General features: G+C 46.0%; 1 protein-coding gene across 2 annotated transcripts in view; it reads left to right on the forward strand.

The window, feature by feature from the left end:
• The window catches only part of LOC149328423 (lipase lipl-1-like), a 60,046-nt gene that overhangs the window by 22,903 nt on the left and 13,590 nt on the right, over positions 1-23,553 (forward strand). For both annotated transcript variants that reach the window (XR_016285802.1, XM_089561972.1), the window contains exons 2-5: positions 7,030-7,246; positions 13,274-13,388; positions 15,516-15,666; positions 21,167-21,259. Coding sequence is in view for 1 of the 2 variants with exons in the window: in XM_089561972.1 (XP_089418098.1) it covers positions 7,030-7,246; positions 13,274-13,388; positions 15,516-15,666; positions 21,167-21,259 (576 nt within the window). In the remaining variant the exon portion in view is untranslated. The remainder of the gene's footprint in view (positions 1-7,029; positions 7,247-13,273; positions 13,389-15,515; positions 15,667-21,166; positions 21,260-23,553) is intronic.

Raw genomic sequence — 23,553 nt, forward strand, 5'->3', positions numbered from 1 at the left:
GTCACCCGGCTAGAATGACGCTGTTGCCAAGTGAAAACAGCACGAAGTATCGCAGCCAAAATTACAGCACCCGAGGAAACCGAGACCGGACTCCAAGGCCAAACGGTAATGCGATGACACGAACCATCAACCTTGAAGTGGTTGTGGACAGTGGCGCGGTAACTGCGTTAGTCCACACAGGAATTGACTATTCTGACATCAGTGGAGCATTCGCCGCTCAGCTGAATAAAGTGACGACCACTTGGGACGGCCCATAGTCCTGAACTGCTGGAGACCACTTATTTACAGTATCACTATAGTCCACCACACGACCGCCGGTCAGCAGGCATATTTACCCTAGGACCTTTGCAGTCGTGCAGTAATGTTCCTAAGACAATCTTAGGAACCTATTTTTTGACTGAGCATCCAGTGATCAACGACCCCCGATTCAAATCCATCACGAATGTGGTGGAGGCAGCCCTAACTTCGAAGATAACATTGGAGCATTCTGCCACACTGAGCGTGCTCGATGAAGGACTGAGCATTCCACCTCACTGACGCGCCATCGGCCTTATAGGTGGCGGGCTTACCGAGAACATGGAGGGCACCATCAAGATTAAAGCTCAGTTGCTCTGCGATCGACGACTTGCCAACACTAGTGGCACCTCCCGTTTCAGGAATGAAGGAGCTGAGGTGCTGGCGACAAGCTTAAGCGAAGGATACCAGAAAACAGACAATACAAGATGCGCAGTCTTCTTTACATTCGCAGCGACTGCTTTCCGCCGTCGTAAAAGGTCCCACAAACGCCAAATTTGATACACCGCATTGTACCCGACGGACATGCCCAACCTCTCCACCAAATACTCTGCAATGTGTCGCCCAGTGATGCCGCACCAAGTGAAAGAATCCTCCGCGACGTCATCCAGCCGTCTAAGGGCACGTGGGCGGCACCACATGTTCTAGTGTGGAAGAAAGACTGCACACTAGTTTTTGTCGATTGCCGCAGCTTGAACGACATAATGAAGAACGATGTCTACCCCATTCCCGCATCGACGACACACTCTGCAGGCCATTCAATTTCGAGTACTTCCCTTCGGTGGGCATCAAGAGCGACTCGAAGTCAATTAAACAGTCCGAGAGAAGACCGCTTTCACCGCGCCGGATGTCCCCTTCGAGTTTAAGATGATGCCACTTCGAATCTCTTCATTCCTAGAGATGTTCCAACCGGCAGTGCATAGAATACCGGCACGTCTGAAGAAGCAGATCTGTCCAGTACAGATAGATGACGTCGTTTCCTTCGCCTCAACCTTTGATTCCCAGCTGAAAAGCCTTAGAACTGTGCTGGAAGCAATCAAGTCCACAGTACTCTACTTCAAAATAGAGAAGTGCCATTTGACCTATGGAGAGATGCTTTTTCTCGGTCTCATCGTAAGCCAGAATGCAGTATGTCAAGACCCGCAGAAAACAGCTGTTATCGCACAATTTTCGGCGCCGGCCGATAAGAATGTTGTGCGCAGTACTCGCACAGTGCGCCAAGCACCGACTATTGCCAAGAATATTTCGCGCAACGCTGGACTTCTGAATTCTGACAGAGGCAGACGTGTCATTTCAATGTCATTATCATCACCATCAGCCTGACTATGCCCACTGCAGGGCAAAGGACGCTCCAATATTTCTCCATTTAATCCTGTCGTTGACCAGTAGCGGCCACCCTACCCCGCAAAATTCTTAATCTCATCCGCCCACCTAATTTTCTGCTGGCTCATGCTACGCTTGACTTCTCTTGGAATCCACTCCATTACCCTTAAGGACATGCCATGCCCAAGCCCATTTCTTCCTCTTTATTTCGACTAGGATGTCTCTAACCGGCGTTTGTTCCCTCACCCACTCTGCCCGGTTCCGATCTCTTAATGTTACACCAGGCATTCTCCTTTTCATAAATCGCGGCATTGTCCATAATTTGAGCTGAATCCTTTTCTTTAGCCTTTACGTTTGTTTCCCATAGGTGAGTACGCTGGGAATGGGAATACATGAATGGGAAGTACAAGTGTCCTGTACTTCTTTCTTTATGGATATTAGCAAATTCCCATTCATGATCCGAGACAACCGTTCATATGCGCTCCACCCCAATCTTATTCTTCTAGTTCTTCTCCTGTCATGATCCGGATCAGCTCTCATTCCCTGCCTTAAGTAGACGTATTTTCGTACCACTCCCACCACCTCACTGCCCATTGCGAACTGCTGTTCTCTTCCTAGCCTGTTCAACATAGCTTTGGTTTTCTGCATCTTAATTTTGAAACCCACCGTTCTGCCCTAAAATTGTCAGTCTTCAGCAATATGGATCAGATAGCTATAAGAGCCCAAGAGTTCTACAGAAATCTATGCATACCCAATGCAATCAAAACGTTAATGAGAGAAAGAGTAGCACATAGCAATGGTACATCCCGCCAGTAATGAAAAAGGAAGCAAAGGAAACCATACGTCTGATGTAAAAGAGGGAAGCGGCTGGTGAGGATCAGGCAGCAGCAGATTTGTTAAAGGACGGAGGGGAGACTGCGCTAGGCAGTCAGGCAGGGAGACGATCACACCAGTGCTATTCAGCGCTTGTTTACAGGAAGCATACCCAGGCCTGAATTGTTAACAGCTTCGGGTAAGAGTTCATGGTGAACGCCTAAATAATCTGCAATTCTCTGATGGCATTGTCTTGCTAAGTCACTCAGGACATGGACTGCAAAGCATGATCAGTGAGCTAGACACCGATTTAAATGCGAAGCTCCGAGAGCGGAAGCCTTCAAGTAACTTCAGCGTCGTTTCCAGTCCCCTCCGGCTCTTGGGCACTTTGACTAAAACGCCGCGGCTGAAATTCATACCAACGCAAGCGTGGGCCTTGCCACCGTCCTCGTTCAGAAAAGCGACGTGCTGGAGAAATTAATCGCGTATACTAGCAGTTACACCTCAAAGGCCCAGACGATCGAGTAATATTACCTCGCCATCCTCCGAGCTGCGCGAAAACTCTGCCCCTGTGTATAGGGACAACCATTCAATGTGGTCAACCATTCAATACAACTGTGCTGGCGAGCCAGCACAGTGCGTCCAAAGCTAGAAGGCCAAAGCTAGAAGTGGAGGGCACTGGGTAGACCCCATAAACGAAAAAGCTACTAGGACAGCTGTCGTTAGTATAGCGAAAATTTCTTTAAATAAAACAAAACCTGACCAGAACAAAACTTCGAGGTATCTGACCAGCCATCATGTGCAAACATTTGAAGCATTTTCATTGCGCATGGACAAAATTTAGTTTCAGAAGACTGCCAACACCTTAACTTTTTCAGTAAAAATGTGTGCTTTATGCTTGTCAACAAATTTATAACCTATAAAGATGAATCCAGACAGAAGTTACGACCAGGCACAAAGCGAGCTTTTAGGCACAACGATTTTCAAGAAATGGAATCAAGCATCAACCTTTCTTTATGCTGTACTACATGCTTTCCATGAGCCACCTGTTTCAAACAGTGATCATTGAAACAGTGGTTAAATGTCCGCTACTTTCTCCTTCCCCGGACCATTTGCATATTCTGATCTGTACAACGTGTTTCAGCCTTGCTACTGATTGCTAAGCGATCGAAACCAGCCAAGCCCACTGGCAGTTGTTGTGTCTGCCGGTATCTCGTCGTATGCGCCAATCATTTCTGTCCTCCCCCCCCCCCCCCTTCATTCTTCTGGCATCTTATCACATCTCGACAACAACCGCCGTTCTGTTGCCTGGCGACGCTCTTCTATGTGGCAACTGCCAGCGGCCTGGTCTCCTGGCAAGAACACGTACATTCCTCCAGATACAACACTCACAATTTGATCCATACTATTTGACAAAAGATCCATTCTCCAGACAATTTCGTAAACATCCTTCCTAGGGTTGCAATGTTTTTCGTTAAGCCCAGGTAGTCCAATGCGAGCACTTAGCTTTCCAGTACGCCTCGCGTCTTCGTGTTTCCACAAGATCATGTTGGAATCACAATGCTGCGACATGATGACGCAAACGGCGAATGCCAACGTGTCGGTTACTTAAGCGGTCAATGTAGCAAAGATATGAACCCCTTCGAAAACTCTTAGTTCTGGGGTTCTAGTGCATACCAACATGTTTTGTTACCTGTTTTGTTGAAATTAAACTTTGAACAATTTTCCACCAAGTTTCAAGCAAATTAAGTAGTAGTTGTAGAGTCATAACTCTTGACGCTGTCTACAGTACGATCATGCTAGATTACAGAAGTCAGTGCTTGGATTTGAACATCTATACATGTTGTTAATCGGTTCTTCACGTAGGACTGCAGGGCAAGCCTGTTAGTATCATCAGTGGCCCAACTCACTGGATTTTCTTGCCGCTTTCACCTGTAGACGAATTTACTAGAATATTTCAAGTGCTCAGGCAACGCGAGTTCTACAACGTTGTGGCCGTCAACTGTTGCCCGAACGAAAAATCAGGCGGCCTTATCGGCAGCAGTAAGAGAAAACATCGGCCTGAAGACAAAACGTCGCCCTCTGTGAAGAGAGTAACGGCAGAGAGACGCGGCTCCAAGCCTCATTTTATCTTCCCCCTCCCGTGTGCGATGCTTCCAAGCGGCCCGCAGCTAAGTAGATGTCGTCCCAACGCTCGCGTAATTGAAGCGAAAATGGGCGCTGCGCACTAAGGCGAACATGGCATGCGAACCTGTATTAACTTTCCATGAGAGCGTGAAAACAGGGCAGATGTGAGCTAAAAACAAAAGCGCTGATTGTTGTTATTGCGTCCTCGTTATTTTCCACTCAGCTGCATGCTCTGGCAGGTGAAAAACAAAGCAAGTGACTGCCATTAAAATAAAGTTGTTCAGCTCGCTCTACCCTTTATATTTACTTTTATGTGAAAGTTACTCGTCCTGACATTTTACACCTACGCAGACGTCATTCAGAACTGTTCCCTTGCTCTGAAGTGTCCTCGCTCGTCACTGGAAACTCACACAACACATAAACCTTCAACATGAGAAACGCAGCTTGGTACTGCATTCCATTCTTGACGATCACAATTGTGGCATGGAGATCCAAACACAGAACTACGTACAAAGGTGTAGGTGGTTTTTTGATATTATGCCTAATGGTGCACCGAAGAAATTTCACAATATAAAAACAAAAGTGCACAGCACTGGATGGCCTTCAATGAAAGCGAAGGTTTTGTTACATTATCTCAGTGTTAATGAGCGCACCACTGTGAGGATGAACGCCTCTTTTAGTGTGAACCCATTCAAGTGCGAGCGTAAGTGAGGTTCAGCAAACGTTAGCATCACTGTAAGCTTAAGGTTATACGCCAGAGTGATGCAAGTGTGAAAGCGAGCTAGCATCCTCCAGTTTAAGTGACATCAACTTGAAATGTTAATTTGAATGCATACTAGCTTATGGGAGCATCACTGGAAGTGAGCATTCAGCAGCATCTTTTAAGCATTTATTCAAGTTGAGGCCTTGCATGTACACAAACCGATCACGCGGCAAAAAAAAAACCCCGCTTGTGGTATCTCAACCTCGTGTCCTAATGGCGCTTCGTGTCGTTGATATTGCAGAAATCTCGAGTGCGGAGTGTTTTTCCCCTATATTCACAACATTCGCCTCAATCTGAATCACTTAACCATGTAATTATAAAATCAAGGGCCTAGCTGTCACATTGTTGCTGGCATTTTCTTTATTTAGGTACATATCGTGGTGTTTCTAGTAGCATTTTTTAAGGCGCGTCTGCTGTTCACTGTACTCATCGATTGTCATCAAAACCTGGCATCAGTCTTCACTCTTTAAGGAAAAATCCTATCTTTTCTTCATCAGAGTGTCAAAGCACGGGTCATTTGCCATTGTTGCCACACCATACGACTCGGCCGCCCCAGGCTACGACCGAGGTATTAGCTGGGCGAGCTTCTTGCATAACAGTACAGTGCTACAAAACGGACATCGGTGCAGTTAGGAAACAGAACACGAAAGCGGCGCCTCTCTGATGAACTTTTTGTCGAAAAAAGAAGAGCCCCAAAATAATCTGACAAAAAGCTCAATTATAAAAGTAAGTATATCAAAATAGTGGAAGAACCAGTACTCCGAAAACGAGTACATGACAACAAATTCCATCGCTCACAAAAAAACATACAGTCAGTGCCGAGTAATATATGCCTGTAAATCTGCGCTGTGCTATTCTTGCATCGCTTATCGAACTGCCCGCGCCTTTAGTTACCACCTGCATAACCAAAGCAGTCAGTTTCCCAACATCTATAAGAGAGCCCAGGCAGTCAGTCACCAACTCTGCCCGTTCTTGCTTGTCATCGCTACAAGATGCTTGCTTCCGCAAAGGTGGATTCTGAATCAACCGCTGGCTAGAGTAACCGCAGAAAGATTGGATTCTAGTCAGAAGGGAGAGAGATGGTGTACGTAGCAGAACACTTGCGTGGCTACGTTTGTGTCTACGTGCGTGCGTTATTTTCCAGTAATGCTTTTCTATATTCCTTTTTTTCTGCTTGACGCAGACCTTCTCAAGGCGTAATAAGTGTGCATGCATTGATGCGCACACGCTTATGAAACTCCACCGCACTACTTGTGGTGAGATACAAAAGGTCAAGCGGCACATACGCCCCCAAAGTACGAGAAATAAAGGTGTCCCTTTCTGCGCTCAAAGCAGCGTGGCTTCCAAATGACGCGCAAGATAAACATTTTCCATGGCGCCATAGTGGCACTAGCAATCGCATTTTCAAAATTTTAAAGCCTCGCATGGCTGTTACTTAACCACAGCTGCAAATCTCTTATCGAAACTGGGCGTCGAAGTACAGTTCTTGTAAAGTTAATTATTCTAACTTTGTTACTAACCTAATAGCTTACACGATTAACATTTTTTTCTTACGTGCTGCACAGCTGTTATTATTCTGCCTCAAAAGTCATTCCTATATACCGAAATCTAATTTGAACAGTTACTGGAGGTATAATCTTTCATGTTCAGCATAAGAAATCCGATAGAGTGCAGTGTTTCAAGTCACACGCCCGCTTTCATTCTCGCAGTGCGAGTTGGTCCGAGACTTCGACTACTCCTGCGAGACACTCACGGCCACTACGAATGACGGCTACGTCCTTGAAGTGGACAGGGTGGGCGCGAAAACGAAGGACAACGGAACCACGTCGACACAAGGTGCCACACGTGGAAGACCCATTCTTTTGGTGACCGGAATACTTGCCGAGTCTGGGACATGGTTCATCAACTTCCCGTCCCAGGCCCCAGGTAAGCAAATGGTGAAATATACAGGAAGTGCCGCCTCACCCAATCTGAACATTTCTCAAAAAACCCTTGACCGAAAAAAACAAATGTTTGACTAGCAAGCATGGCGCTCATTAATTCACGGTTGAAGCGCAAAGTGTTTGGGAGCCTCTTTGTGCAGTTGTCTTCTCAGGTTTTCAGAAACGAAAGTAGCCTGCTTCAGTCGTGCCCATGTCTGTTGTTCGAATGCCGACTGCGAGTGGATATAACATGAACAATTCTTGACTGATTTGTTATGAAAGTAGGTTTCGGTTTGTTTTCTCATTTATAGGCCTACACTAGGTTAGCATCAGATGACAAAAGCCCTTTTTTTCTGAAGCGACTTTCTTTCAGCTAAGTGGGACACATACGACCCAGTTTTTCACAAGCATTCACAGGCGAAGGTGCGCGTATAGGCCACTTTTCTCACGAAAACAGTTTACACTATCCAGCTCAAATTTCACATGCCACCATTGATAGGAGGCAGTGTGCATCACTCAAAACCTTTTACCCGCAAATCAATATAGTGACTGTACAGCACATCTGCATCATAAAGTACTCGAAACTAGATATGTGCACATTATTTAACTTAACTTTATTTTGGCATAATAAACCTTTTTGCCACCTTGTCACCAACAAAACCGCTCCGACAAGAACAGGCTAGTCTTAAATTATTAGCTGGCTTGCATGATCGTGCCTTATACTATTGCCGCGAATGTTTGTCGGATTTTTTGTTCATTCTTCAAAGCTGCTGGCACACCGCTTTATTTTTTTGGGATCCAAGACGCACCTAGATTTATCTCGATTGATCCGTTCCAGGCGGAGTGATTCTACTTTGTGCCAGAATGTTCTAGTAACTTTCCAAGCTTTATCTTGAAAGTTAACTAGTAGCTTTAAAAAGAGCATGGCCGACAGCGGCCGGCATTTTGTTCGACGTGCATCGTCGTGATGATGTAATGAGGTGGCCGCCAGCGGTACGAATTTGCGGGCCGTCCCAAGCGGTCGTTACTTTCCTCAGCTGCGCCGCGAATGGTCCATTCATCACCATATAATCGGCTCCTGTGTCAACTGCAGAGGTGACTTTCCTGCCGTAGATAACCACTTTCAAATCTCATGTCCTGGCTCTGGCGGTGCAAGTCGTCCGCGACATCGGGTCACGGCTTCATCGGTTATGATAATCGAGGGTTGGGTGTGTTTTCGTCGTGGTCGAGGTTCTCATAGTATGCGGCGTCGGTGTAGTGGGCGCGACGTCGTCATACGGCGTGGTAGCTGGAGGATCTTCGTCGTTTCCTCGGCAAGCAGTCTGGCCTCCACAGGTTGTGTGTGTGTGTGTGTGTGTGTGTGTGTGTGTGTGTGTGTGTGTGCGTGCGTGCGTGCGTGCGTGTGCGTGTGCGTGTGCGTGTGCGTGTGCGTGTGCGTGTGCGTGCGCGTGCGCGTGCGTGTGCGTGCGTGCGTGCGTGTGTGTGTGTGTGTGTGCGTGTGCGTGCGTGTGCGTGTGCGCGTGCGCGTGCGTGTGCGCGTGTGCGTGTGCGTGTGTGCGTGTGCGTGCGTGTGCGCGTGCGCGCGTGCGTGTGTGCGTGCGCGCGTGTGTGCGCGTGTGTGTGTGTGTTGTAATGCCGGGACTGATCTCGGCGTGCGCGTGCTTCCTGTTGGTGCTGCTGGAACCGCTGCCTCAGTGATTGCCGTTCTGCGGTTTGTGCGTTATGCCGTGCTGTGCTTTTTCCCCGAAAAACTCCCCGAGAGAAGCAAGAACCATGTAACTTCAGTCTTGAAAAGGACAGGCTCTGTCCGAAGCATCGACTCCCAATAAATGTTTACTTAAAAGAAGCGCTTCTCAATTTTACATTTATATATATATATATGCATATATATATATATATATATATGTACATATACATATTAGCGTACTTGTTCACGAAGGGGGCATTAATACCAGGCACGAAGAGAGACAAGACCAGGCAAGCTGGGGAGCAAAGGCGACCGATCCCCTCACGGCGCTAGCCCTACTTCGTCGTCGTCTGCTATGCGCCACCTGGCAAGACTAGGTTGCATTATTCCCCCCTTATGAAGAAAAAAAAAGCGCTATCGCTGTCGACGTGAGGGTGAAACAGAAAATAAACAAGCAAAGTGTACTAACATAAGCGAGCGAAAACATCAACACGTTTCCGTCACCGTGTATAGTATTGCTTAAGTCGCACAACGTGCACAATGGCAGAGTCGGGCTGTCGACGTCGCGGTTGCGCAGCACTGTCCGGAACCACTTCATAGTTGACCTCACTCACACACCGTACCACTCTGTAAGGGCCAGAATAGGGCAGAGCAGTTTCTCACACAAGCCTTGGCGAAGAACGGGAGTCCACACTCAGACTTGGTCACCGGGGTTGTAGTCATCCTGTCGGTGGCGAAGGTTGTAACAGCGCGCATCCGCGCTCTGCGGTTGCCCGTGTGCACGTGGGCCAGCTGACGGGCTTCTTCAGCACGTTGGGTAAAAAGTTGGGCGTCTGGGGCAAGTTGGCCATCCTCTGGGCATTGGTCTCATTGGTCAAACGCTGCTACGCGTTCAAAGTGAAGGAGCCAGTCCTCCACATCCTCGAAAAGTTCCCCACGGAACGTCTTTGGAATCCGCGGAGTCTGCAAGGTATAGTGGGATGGCGTGGCAGCGGCGGTTTGCAGAGCAGGAGGAGCGGCTGTGGCGCCGCTCTCTAATGGTGCAACCTCCGATGGCAGTCCCTGGATCCTCCGGCTGAAGCGATGTACCGGGGTGTCAAGCGGTACAGGTCAATATATATATATATATATATATATATATAGGAAGTTCGGTATTTGCCTCTCTGGGGCGCAGAAAATTATCCTGTGCAAACCACTGGTCTATTTCGGCTCAAGCGCAAACCGCAGAATACCTTATGATGGTCTGCGTTTTTCGATAAGAATTTAAACATTGGCACTTGCCTGAATTTTCTGCACTCGGCGAAAAGCTAAAGTCGCCGGGGAGAATTTCTGTCTGGGCGAGCAAAGCAGCAGCTTTGACAGGCTGCGCCATCTGGGGCTTTGCGAGACCTCTCCGAGCTCCTCGCAGTTCGCCTGATGACGCACCCTGTCAAATCGGCTAATCAATTCCCTAATAAGTGCCGCTTATAAAGAGCTTATATTTCTGAAAGACTGCACATTTGCATTAAATACTGCGAAAGACGATTTAAATCGGTACCAATGAGTCTCATTGCTGCAGCTTCATTCGGCGGGGTGTAACTATGATCAGCCATAGTAGGTAAGTTAGGAAACCATTACTAGAAAGTTATGCATAGCCTCGGCTAGAACGCGCCTTATTTAGTTCATTCAGTAATTTAATACGCGAAGCACTATCTTCCGCTGTACGCCTGGAGTAAATGTTAGGATTTTGGGGCCGTAGGAAGTTCAAGTTGTGGTCTTTGGCCCATGTCTTTGTTCCCACGAGAAGTTCTCCAGATTGTTTGATCCAATTCTCTTCATTAAGATCAAAGTTTCACCTTCACGAAGATCCGATCATTTATCATGCCATTTGTCTCCTGTTTCTTGTCTTGAAATAATGCTCGGTATCTTATCGGCTTTCCCCAGGAGGCGGTTAATAGCAAGCAGGTCATCCTTGTAAAGTGAATTATGTATAGCATCTTCGCTGCATCGTTTTTATTTTAATTATGTTTTCGTGACGCTTGTTGAATTTTGTAGAATTATTACGCCGGGTAATTTTAGCAAACGAAATGAATATGTCAAGTAATTTGGCTCCGTCTTCAAATTAATTTGGCTGCCAACACGCAGTAAACCAGAAGGCACAAAGTGCGCAAAAATGCATCCCATCTATGACAGAGTTCGAACTTAATCCAACGCAACTGGCCCCCTCCTTCCGAGTGTCTGGTGATAATGGTAACCGGAGATCGCGCCTCGTCGTTTCGCTGCCCCACTCACCGCTCGTCGATGTGAGGGCGTGCCAGGCACCCACGTTGCGGTATCTGGTTGCGGCAGCACAGCTGGAGCACGTGCTGCCGAATGCGGGCCTCCTCTCTCGTCGGCGTGCGTATTTGTCTAGTTTCTAAACGAGTATAAGATGTTAGCTGCGAACTAGATAAAAACAGTTCTACATTGAAACAGAATTGAATTGTCCTCTTGTAATGACTCGCTTGCTTTATTTCTTCTAAACGCTGCACTAGTAGAGCCATTCCTCACATATATTAATAACCAAACGCAGTAATCATTACATGTCCGGTTTAAGAAATGTATAACTGCTGCTACCCCTTTTGGCAATGGTGGGAAGGAATTCAACTAGCCGGGAGAGCGACGCAGTCCCGAACCGCTAGACTCGAAGCAATCACGTGCGCAACAACGTGATGCCGAATCACTTAATGCCGCGAGTAGACGCCTGTTCGTATGAACGTACGCGCACATACACGTGGAAGCACTGGCGCCATCTGCGCTCTGAGCGCACGAGCACAAAACTGCTCTTTTCAATCGGCAAATTGGTGGGTGCCTTTATTACTCGAGTAAATGCGGCATGCAGAACCGATTCAGCAGCAACATGCTTAACTAAGTCTTGGAACAATGTCACCACTACACGTACTTTAGCGTGCGTTCCCAGACACCCTTAGAGCGTGAAGGTAGGGGGGGGGGGGGGGGGGGGGGAGGTTGCGTTTTTGTACACAAACGAGATGCCCCTCGACTCAGCGTGGCAAGCTCTGCAGAGACCAGCTACCAAGTTACAAGGGGGTTTGCCGTTTGGCGCCCAGCTTTCGCTGGCCGCAAGCAAGAGAATGGGTGACGCCAAATGTTCACAAACAAAACAAACTTTATAGAGCAATGCCACGATACAGCAGATTTCACAAACACTCGTACGAGCACATACAAAATGATTAACAAAACAATGCAACTCGTGCAAAGTTATACTCGACAAAGATTACAACAAAAAAGAAATATTGTACCTAAACCGCACTAACACAAGAGAGCGGCAAACAAACAAAAGACACTTTGTTCACGGGGCACTGCGACAGTCCAACGTTAAGGGTTCACGACAATGTCGTCGCGCAGACTGGCGCGCGCTGCCCCGTTGGACCACGGCTGGGCGAGTGCTGTTGCCCCGGGAGTTGAGCGGGCGCGCTTCTCTTAACTTTAAACGGCGGCTCGGGCTGGCACGCAGCGGTCAACGCGCTTCATATATCGGCACGCTCCACGTGTGGTTGTTTTTCGCGCCAAGGCAGGCGCGCGCATACACACAGTACTGGCTTAGCAACCTCCTTCTCGTTCTCGCGCTGGGCGCGCGTCCCCATTGGTCAGGCGCTGAAACTGGTTTCGAAATTCTTCGAGATCTTTCGGTGCGGCGCCGACACCTACACTCGAGCGAAGAGGAAGAGGGCATCGCTTAGAACACTCAAGACTGCGCCCTCTCCGTCAGCAACGAGTAGAAACGACTGCGACGTTCACGGAAGTTTGACGTCATGGGCTGACGCAGTTCCTTAGTTTCGCGCCGGCAAGCGATAGTGAAGACGGCCGCAACCCAAACAAGGCTAGGCGCTCTCCGGTGTTTCCTTTGGCCACACCTCTCCGCGCGGCACCGGTTTTTTGAGAAATGTGGTTTGGTTTCTTTTTTTTTTTTCAAAAATGCGACCAGTTTTGTGACAAGCAACAGGGCCGCAAATTTGTCTTGGCGACAACACTCACTTTCTGATCTTAAACGTTGCCAGCGGTCATTGCCAATTCTACCCCTTGGAAGAGGCTGAGAAACAGGGAACTCTCTTCTACTTTGCGTCCAAACGAGGGCAAAATTGCCACGTAATTGAAAAACGTTAATGTGTTCTGCTCACAGGGCTGCCAATTTATCTCACCGACAGGACTCAGTTTCTCACATTTAGAGCTTCCAGGGGTCATTGTCAGTTCTTCCCCTTGCAACAGGATGAGAAGCAGGGAGCTCTCTTCTACTTCGCGTCAAAACGAGGGTAAAATTGCCACGTAACTGAAAAACGTTACTGTGTTCCGCTCCTCTTGTCACAGGCTTCCTTCTGGCCGACGCTGGCTACGACGTATGGGCGATGAACACGAGGGATATTGGATTCCGTTCCAGCCACCTCAAACTGAAACAGAATGACGACCGGTATTGGCAATGGAGGCAAGTGTTTTACGTACAATGCTTATGCTCGCTAATGCGGCGCGAATCGCTATCCAGATAATTTTACTCAGAATGGTTGGTATGGTTTATGGGGTTTAACGACCCAAAGCGACTAAGGCTATGAGAAACGCCGTAGTGGAGGGCTCCGGAAATTTCGGCCACCTGGGGTTCTTTAACGTGCACTGACATCGCACAGTACACGGGCCTCTAGAATATCTCCTCCAAAGAAATTCTAGCCGGCGCGGCCGGGATCGAACCCGCGTCTTTTGGGTCAGCAGCCGAGCGCCATAACCACTGAGCACCCGCGGCGGCTTTTACTGAGAATGTGGGTAGCACTCGATTCTTGTTAAAGTAACTGCTTAGGCCTAACATCCTTGTAACGACCCAATTATTAATGCGGTATAATATGCTGATCAGCTTAACCAGGAGTAGAGCATGTTATTCAGGGTAACCAAGGATCAATGTTCTTTCGCTCAAGTAGAATACAAACCAATTTCTTGATAAGCTGGGCTGCTTTCGTGTGAGGCATAGTGGAAGTATTGACGCGTCTCTCGAAATTAATTTCCCATAATATATTAACTTTGACACTCCTGTGGTATTTTACGGAGCAACTGCTTATGAATATTTTGTCCTTGTTCTACTTTTTGGCTTTTAACACGGGGGCTCTCAGAGGAGTATTACAGCGAAGGACTTTTGTGTTTCACATTTACAAACAACAAAATGCAACTAATCTGTCGTAGAAAGTTGTAATCATTGCGCTCATAGATCGGCTTTATTATATATGCGTAACGAGCACGAACGACAACAATAAGGACTGCCGGAACTCCACCCCTCAGTTCCTGTCCCCAAAAATGCCTCGTGATATTAAATTATCTTTCATGCTAGCGCCTCTTAATTTCCTGCCTCTTATAGAGGGGCAAGCTATTGGTGTGTTGTCCGTGCAATGTGCGGCAGTGTAAGGAAAGTGTCAGATCATGTGGCATCAGACGTCATCATTAGCTGGCGGGTTGTAACCCTGCGACAACTATTACCTAGACAAAATCCCTACAGGATGCCATCGACAGACCCCGTGCAGCTTATAGTTTATGAGAGGAACGCGAACGGAGGTGACAACAGCCTAGTGACCTAAGGGTGGATGTTTGGGCGAGTTCGTTGCTCATGATAAAAAACTGTAGCGCTCGAGACGAGGACACAACGAAGACGACAACACATGCGCTAATGCTGTGTTGTCGCATGTGTTGTCGTCTTCGTTGTGTCCTCGTCTCGAGCGCTACAGTTTTTCATCTAGTGACCTAGTTTAAGGAGCTATTTGGGCAAGCGTCGTCATCTCTCTAGAAGGAACTAATGAGTGAAACAGCCACAGTGGCACTCCGTACCGGGTACTGAAATAACAGGTGTTAATACCTTCTGCTTTATCGGCCACCGTGGGTGCAGCAGCGAAAAAAGTTTCCATCATTTTTTGCGCTTTTTTTTGTGGAGAAAAACAGTACCGCTCACTAGTGGAAACCGCTAATCTTAATGGCGCGTTGGATTGTCATGGACATAAAACATTCCGCATCTATATCATCAGTTTGCCCGGCAGCATACGAAGATTTCTTTTCTTTGCAATTTTTATTACCAGCAAAAAAATTGTCACTAAGGAGTAAAATGCCCGAAAGTAATCGAAGCCACATCGATAAAAGGACTGACTGAAAGGCGCAGAGTAGTTGCGTTCCCAAATACACAATCGCTGCACTTTTATTGTCAAGCAGTTCTTGTTGTGTAACTCTCTCGCATACTTGTTGCATTACAGGGAAAATCACTGCAGCAGGTTTGCACTGCGGGGAGCAGCAGTGGTGTAAGAAAAATATTAGCGTTGAAATTTTAAACCTTATTCTTACGATGTGAGGCAGAGACTGGGTGTGATTAGCTTATACAGCATCGCCGTTTAATGTTGTGTTTCGGGCCCAGTCATCTCAGACAAATGGTTTGGTGTTCCGTCAGTCTTTGTGAGCCGCGGAAATTGAGACGGCCAGAGACGCTTTCACTCACACGTGATAAGGTAGGCCCTTTCCCGGGTGTCAGTAATTTGAATGCGCTAATAACATCTTCATCGGTCATTTCATTTGTTTTGATCGTTTGGTGCAGTTTTGACGAGATCGGCCGCTTCGATGTAGCTGCGTTCATCGACCTCGTCCTCAACACCACCGGTGTGGCCAAGCTGCCTCTGCTGGCCTACTCGCAGGGATTCACTGCTAGCCTTATACTCCTCTCCACGAGGCCCGAGTACAACGAAAAGGTACGTGCATCATAGGAAGAATGTGACACTCCGTAAGAAAACAGTGACGTTATTGTCCTGATCATTATTTCAGCCAGGGCTGCCTATTTAACGGTTTGTTCGCGTTCTTCGGACTACATAAAACGCCATTGTGTCCATTCGTTTGCACAATGACTCTGGAAGTGTTATTTTAAGCTACATATTTTACTCTTCATTCATTTTAAATGTCCCATTTTCTATTCATTTAAATTTATTTATTTACTGAAATCTCCTCACAGGCTCCAAGAACGGAGTATTGCATGAGAGGTGATTACATAGATAAGATTAATGACAGCAGCATGAGCAACACGTTTATAGAAAACTGATTGACTGTAGTACCGGTCACTGAAAAGTAGGAACACCATTATACAACGTTTAATGACACGTCAGTAACCTGAACAAATGGCTGTTATTTCGGCCTTAAAACGAGCTGGGTCGCGAATATTCACAATGTGATCTGGAAGGCCATTCCAGGGAATGATATCCTGTGTGAGGGCAGTTGAATTAAATGCGACGGTTCTGCCAGAAATGCGTTGGAAGCTTAGATGGTTGTTTAAACGACATGAGGTGTGGTTTGGTTCTACAAGAGGCATCGTTCAAGGGTAGGCACTGTAGACTTTTCTGTGATGTAGGCAGATTAGGGCGATTAATCTCCGTGATTGCAGTCTAGAGAAAGAGATCAATGATTTGATGTTTGTTATGCTGGAGTGACGGTTGTAGTTTCTGGAAATGAAACGCGTCTCACGATTCTGAACAAACTGAAGAAAATGAAGTAAGCCTGATGAGGTGACCAGATGGGAGATGCGCATTTGAGTTGCGGACGAACAATTGTTTGGCAGGAGACATCGTGGGAGGGCACAGCGCAAACAAGACGAAGGACGCAGCAAGAAGACACACACGAGCGCTGACTGGAAACTCAATTTTTTTATTGAAAAGAGAAAACATGTATACATCAAAATCCCGTGAACGAACAGAGCGAAGAGCATTGGTCTAGCAAAATGAAGATCAACAATCGCAACATATGCCACGTGATGAACTCCAAACAAAGGCACCCCTGAGAACCCATATGAAACAAGTGACAAATTATCTAAAAATGATACTTCTTCATCAACTAATGCCAATGAAGGCTGGCTGACACACTGTGACTCCTTCTTTCTTATGAAATAAGCTTCCACAATTACCTGGTCATTTTATCCCGGTGGCGAAACAAAATTTGTTTTTGTGACCAAACGGCGGCACTTCTTCTGTTTCTTCTTATCGTTTTCTTTCCCACAGTCGCGGCAGTGATCTTTAAGATGTGAATATCTGGTGTCTGAAAGTGAGTTAAAGTGTTCCCTCAGGCGAACGTTAATACAACGACCTGTTTGACCAATGTAGACTTTTTTGCACGAGAGTGAAAGTTCATAGACTACAGAGCGTGCGCATTCCACCAACGGTGACCTGTGAGTAAGAAAGCATTTGAACGAACTAACTCCTAATACCTTTTCACTGCTGTTCCTGATGGCCCGGCAAAGCCCGCTCAAATTACATGGTGCCGAAAAAACAACATCAACTACACACCTACCGGCTATATTTGTCAGATTATGGGCTACTTTGTGTATGTACGGAATGACCGCCGATTTTTTACATGCCTTGTCCCCCTTTGATTTGATGAAATCGGTCCTCATCAGCCGCACCAACTTTTCACACCTTGCCGAAATAACCGAATCAGGGTACCCTGCGGTTTTCAGCCTGCTGACCTGTAACAATACACTCTCTTCGATACAGTGAAAACACGAATTCTGTAAGCTCGAGCGGAGGGCAGACACAGCTATTCCATTTTTAAGTTTTTTTATTGCCCGGAAGAACACTGCAATACCTGTTTCTGGGACCTTGGGGAGTAAAGCCAACAAATATAGTCTTTCTTGAATAACAACTTAATACTCAAAAACTGGAGAGAATCCTTCAAGGGCACTTCAGATGTAAACGACAGATCATCTGCGCACTCCCGAAATAACTTCAAAATGTCTATCATCCTCCTGTTGAAGTTGTCTATTTTAATCAGTACCAAAATATCATCCAGATATCTGAAAATCTTCACCACCATTCCATCAATGTGTTTACTAATTTGTTTATCAATCGCACCTAAGAAAATATTGCTCAACACAAGCGCTACCCTAGACCCAATACAGATGCCTTTTTTGCACGTAGACGCCGCCTTGCCAGCCTACATGAGTTGACTTTAAATAAATCAACAGCAGTTCAAGAAAGGTGTCAAGAGATACCCCACACTGACCCATAAAGCCTACTTCATCATTGTCATCTATGATGCACTTTTTCGCTGCTTTCATAATCCCAATGTGAGGAGGTGACTAAAAAAGATATTCAATGTCAATACTGTAGCCTGTACAACAACCTGGGTTATTATGCTTTATTAAAAGGGTTACTTTGTCTGTATTACTAACCAAGAAAGGATCATCCACAACTAGGTACGAAAGATGCTGTTGTAGATAGCAAGATACACAGTGCTGCCAAGTGCCTGTTTCCGAAATGATAGCTCTGAAAGGAATGTTAACTTTATGAGTCTTCGCGGAAAAAAAACAGATCCAACTTATCGCCTTGTGCTTTTCGAACATCCGCCGCCAGAGGTACAAGATTACATTGGTTCAGTAACGAAACGGCCTTTTCCTAAACATTCTGGGAATTTACATCGACACCTTTAAAGCACTTACCTGTGATGCCTGTGAAGCCTGTGAAGCCTGTGAAGCCTTTTCGGCAAAAATGCCTTCGGGTATAACAACAAAATGGCCGGGAAGTGGCAGGAGTTTCATGAAGATTACGTTTTAGGTGCCCTAATATGCGTGATGATTTAGCTGTTACTTTCCGTACATGCGAGGACCAACAGAGCTTACTCGACAAATGCACGCCGAGGTATTTGTATGAACACGCGTGGGACACTCAAGTATTATTCAATAACTAACGGAACGAAGAGATTTTTTTGCGGCTGAATATCATAACTTCCACTTTTAGCTGTTAAGTAACGTTTGCCGTGATGTGCACCAAGTGGCTACGCGATCGAGGTCTCTTTGAACTTCAAGGTGATCGGCAGATGAGCGTATTTAGCGGTGAATGATGCAGTCATCCACGAACGAGCGAATAGTGAAATTAATGCTTGATGGCAGGAAGGACGGCGGGAAGAGTAATGCGCCCAGCACATTACCTTGAGGTACGCCAAAGAGCACGTCGCTAAATGAAGATTAGTGACCGTTAACAACTATAAACTGCTTGCGAAATGACAAGAAATTTCTTATCCAAGAGGTCGTTAATGAGCCTAGGTTAAGGAAGGCGATTTTAGCTATCATGCCTAAATGCGCGACGCGGGCAAATGCTTTCGAGAAGTCTGAGAATGCGCAGTCCTTTTGAAAGTTCCTGTCCATATTATATAGCTGTTCATCAGGAAATTCCTATAGTTGAGTCTCACATGAGAAGTCTATCCTGAACCCATGCTGGTTAGTAAAAAGAACTTGTTACTATCGAGATGCTGCACCCCGCTTGATACGATGATGCGTTCGAGGATTTTGCATGGGACAGATGTCAGTGATGTGGGGCGGTAATTGCATGCGTTTGTTTTGTCACCAGATCTGAAGTTGGGGATGATTTTGCCAATTATCCAGTCCTCGGTAATTTCTCCGGATAACGGTGACAAACGAAAAATCTGCAAGAGAATAGTGCTTTACTGTATAACAGTTTAGAGTTTTCGTGTTAGTTTTGTCTACACCAGCGGAGGTTGATATCTTGAGACTCTTATTAATGTTGCAATTTTACTTTTATTCCAGTGACATCTAGCATTTTTAACAGGTGTGCAATGCTTGGAATTCTGCAGTTTTATTGTTTTCCTGACTGTTCTCTGAAGGCCTTCCGATGAATCGCTGCATCTTGTGTGCCTGAGCTAAGGGAAGCTATGATCCCGTCGTATAGCACGGCCGCAGAGTTTGTTCAGCCACACAGGGCTCGATGCATGGCCAATTAACGTTTTTTTTTGTTTTCGAATTTCACGCAGCCAGTCCTCGGCATCTTAGATTTTGTGAAAAATTTCAAAGTAGGCCGCTGTTTTGATTCAGCTTCTATGAATTAAAGTTTTCGTTTTCACGAACCAACACTGCGTTTTCTGCGGGCAGCCCTGCCATTGTGACGTCACTAACAAACTACCCGATGTTGTTTTTCCTTAATGATAAAATTTCGATTTTCTGCTTAGTAATTTGATACGTGTATTCAAGCCAGCTATTGCTTCCAATCACTACTTTAGCCACTAAACACGATGACTGGAGCTTTGTAGATAGTGTTCGCGACGGTGACGGAGTTGGTGGCTGCTCATGATTTCATATTTTGGTCGGAACCCAGTTTCGTTTTCTGCAGCTGAGACACTGTTTGGTTATTACTTTGAAAACACATTAAGCGCACCTTAGCTTGAGCGAGGAAGGTCATATCCTCCGCAGTTGCCCTTTAACGCCTCGCGGAACCTCGGCACTCCACCCCTTTTCCATTTCGCCTACATAGAAAGCTTCTCCAGCAGTTGGTACGCTATTAACATCCTCGCGGGCAATGCCAAAATGCCCCAAACTCTGACCCACCACGACTGCCTTTAGTGCCTTTCAAGAAATCTCTACAACGGTCGTGACTAGTAGCTCCCTACGTGAGATCTGCTTCTTATAAGAATATGACAGCAAATATAACCCAGACAAAATTACGATGACTATGATGCTTTCCTGAAATGTAGTTGCATAGTGTTGAGAAGTGTCACTATCAACTGCATTTTCATACTTTTTATTTATTTCAAGCACGTTAATTTTGCTTAGCTTACTTCAAGGCACATAATTTTTAAATATACTTAGTACTCATTAATAACTACTATCTCTGGGCAGCACTTGAAAACGAGAGAAATTCTTTCAGAGGTTAATTGTATCAATTTATTTGTTCGCGGAACGCTTCGAAACTGAGCGTTGTGCATTGCGGTGAATATTATAGCCCGAATTCTTAAATTATATGCCATAAAAAGCCATTTGTGCAATACATTAATGGCAAAATTCTCAAACAGTCTATCCTCATAACACATCTGAGTGGTACATCTAACAAGAACAAATAAAGTGGGCGCTTCTTCTTTGGGAAGGTTATGGCATGTTTAATGAGCCATCTTTTCCGAGTTAAAAATTCTGTCGTTAATGACAGCGCCTAAAATTACTTTTAGTACAAAAAATTGTGACGTGACGTGAGTACTTCTAAAAGCACTTTGACTACATTTCAGAGTCGAAGAGTATGTGAAACAAAGAATCTCTTCTGACGGGCTTTTCCATATGCCTGTAATTTTTTAGGAAGAAATATTCAGAGCATCACAACCATTTTACATTTCTTTTATGCGCCTTATAAAAAGGACCGTCGTCCGACTGACGGACATAGAAGCACTTTCAGTGAACTAACATCATACGGAACGGTCTTTCTTTTGCAGATCGATATCTTGCTCGGCTATGGTCCAGTAGCGAACATCACTCATGCGAAGTTTCCTTTTCCACAGCTGATCGGTATCTCCGCTCCATTATTTGTGAGTACCGTTTATTACACGCCGACATTGCCATGATTACGGCATAGGCGGGCTTGAAAATCTTATGAAAATGCAGCAGGAAAGCTTTGAACGTGTAACTGAAAGATGATATGGTATGGTCGACCGACCTGTTGCTGTTTTGTGCTCCAGTAAATAATGCTGAAAATTCTTATGTTATTTTCGAAGTTTCAGTGCCCGAGGCACGCTCTTCTTTCCACTGCCTAAATGTGGGCAGCGATCGGCCGACCGACTTAAAGTGGTCGCCGAGTTAAACGGTTCTTGTGACTTCATGCACCGGTGCACGCCGTGATGTCCGCGCCGGACCCCATAAGTTGCTGAATTGCTCGTAATTACACTGTCATAAGCGCCACGCACAGAAACACTGCTCTGGAAAAGTGCGTAAACGCGCACTATGTTCATGCGCTTTTAGTTAGCTCCAGTGCAGCCTAAGGCAGTAAATTTGCCTTGAGTTCCCACTTTTCTTCTCAAATCTGTTCCCAGCGACTAAGACTTAGCAGTAACCATACAGAAAATACGTGTTAACCAACTGCGTCATGGCTTTGCGAAAAATGTCTCTATGTACTCCTATACATTGGTACATTGCAGTCTCAACCAACCTGCAGCAACTTCAGGACTATGCATTAGATATACACATTTTGCCCGAAATGACTCCAATCCCCCTCCATATCTTTAGGTGTAAGAATTTAGGCAACTGAAGCAGCTCGCTCCTGTGTATGTGAAGTGACTGTTTCTGGCTACCAAATAGTTTTTCAAAATTATTTTCTTGAACACTGAAAATCAATCAACATCCCAGGCGGTCTCTGCCAGAAATGACGCCATTAGGTAATTATATCTCTGTGTGTTAACCCTCTTCCGTCTGCGGTGAACTGGTGTCTCATAAACCACACAGAACGTTCACCCCGTCAGTATTTGTCATTTGGGTTGCTTAAACTGAGTGTAGATATTTTTATCGACTATGTATTTTTTTACGAGAATCCAAAGTTTCTTGCCCTTATATTCGAATACCAGGCAGTGGCCCTGAGAAACACGGAAAATCTGTTGACAACCTAACTTTTCCAAATGATATTCTCGCCGGCTTGTTGTAGTCGGTGTCTTCAAATGCTGACATTGAGAAGACCATGCATATTGTTAGTACCATGCCTCTATTCAACTCTAGGCACGACTCCTCCAGCGCCTCCTTGATGGCTTGCAGTGGCACCAGTGAAAGTGATTTTGATAGAGGATGCGCATGTTTTATAAAAACTGAACTGGAGAGCATTGAGGTTATTATAAAAATGCTCTCCTCCCAATATTATTAATGATGTTTCTCTCAATATCACCAACCACTTTTCTCAATAGGAGCCCTGCTAATGGCAATGTCCAGTGCCAGTCTTCCTTTTTGAAAACTTTAGACGCGCTGACGAGAAAACATGTTTAAATAGTGCAAGAAGCAATGACTACTTTGCAAGCGAAAATATTAAGACGCCTTAAATTTTTTCAATCAAAAATACCCAAAATATCCTGATGCATTGCGCCCAGTCTTATCGATAAAGTGTAACTCATCAACTCCAAGGCGGCGTTGCCCGACGGCTTCAGGTGCCGCGAATTTCTAATAAAGCATGGCGCAACCGCTTGCTGTGGGACAATGTTAGAGGTTATAGGTTTTGTAGCCAAAACCTGTTATACTTACGTTCATCAAGACTGAATTCTGGGACTGGAGTGTCGTGTCTGCTCTAGGCTTTAGTGTCTTCAAGTCCAGCTGCTGAAGCCCGTGCATTTCGTTCTTCGCCGTCTGATTGCGTCGCTGGAATCTGAATGTTAAGTGGTGTGTCGATCGGCGGCTCCTGTTAATGTTCTTCTGGCTGGTCGACCGCGTTCTGGCGCTTCTGTGGGCAGTTGGATGTCTGAAATAAGCGGCGGGGTTGCGCCGCGTAATCGCACTGTTGTGCGCAGGTAGGTATCTCGGGCCGCTGCATATGCACGTGATGCTGAGTCACGGCGCAGCTACGAACGTCAACTTAGTCGTGGACGTGTGCATGCTTACAGAGAAAAGCCGCAACATCAGATGCGAGGTGCAGGAGGATATAAGGCCCGCTCATCGAGCGAGCATTCAATCGTCTCTCAGCTGCACCAAGTGCGTCACCGTTCGCATCGGCCAAATAACTTAGCTGTGCAACAGTTGACTACACTCGCTGTGACAACTGAGACTTAAGCTAATTTTCATTACTTCGGTCTCTGCTATCGGGTCTTCCACTCTGACAAGTTCATGCTTAACGCATGAAACATGATTTATA

Source organism: Amblyomma mixtum, chromosome 9 (genome assembly GCF_055824585.1).
Source record: "Amblyomma mixtum isolate Tamu chromosome 9, ASM5582458v1, whole genome shotgun sequence".
Lineage (NCBI taxonomy): Eukaryota > Metazoa > Arthropoda > Arachnida > Ixodida > Ixodidae > Amblyomma > Amblyomma mixtum.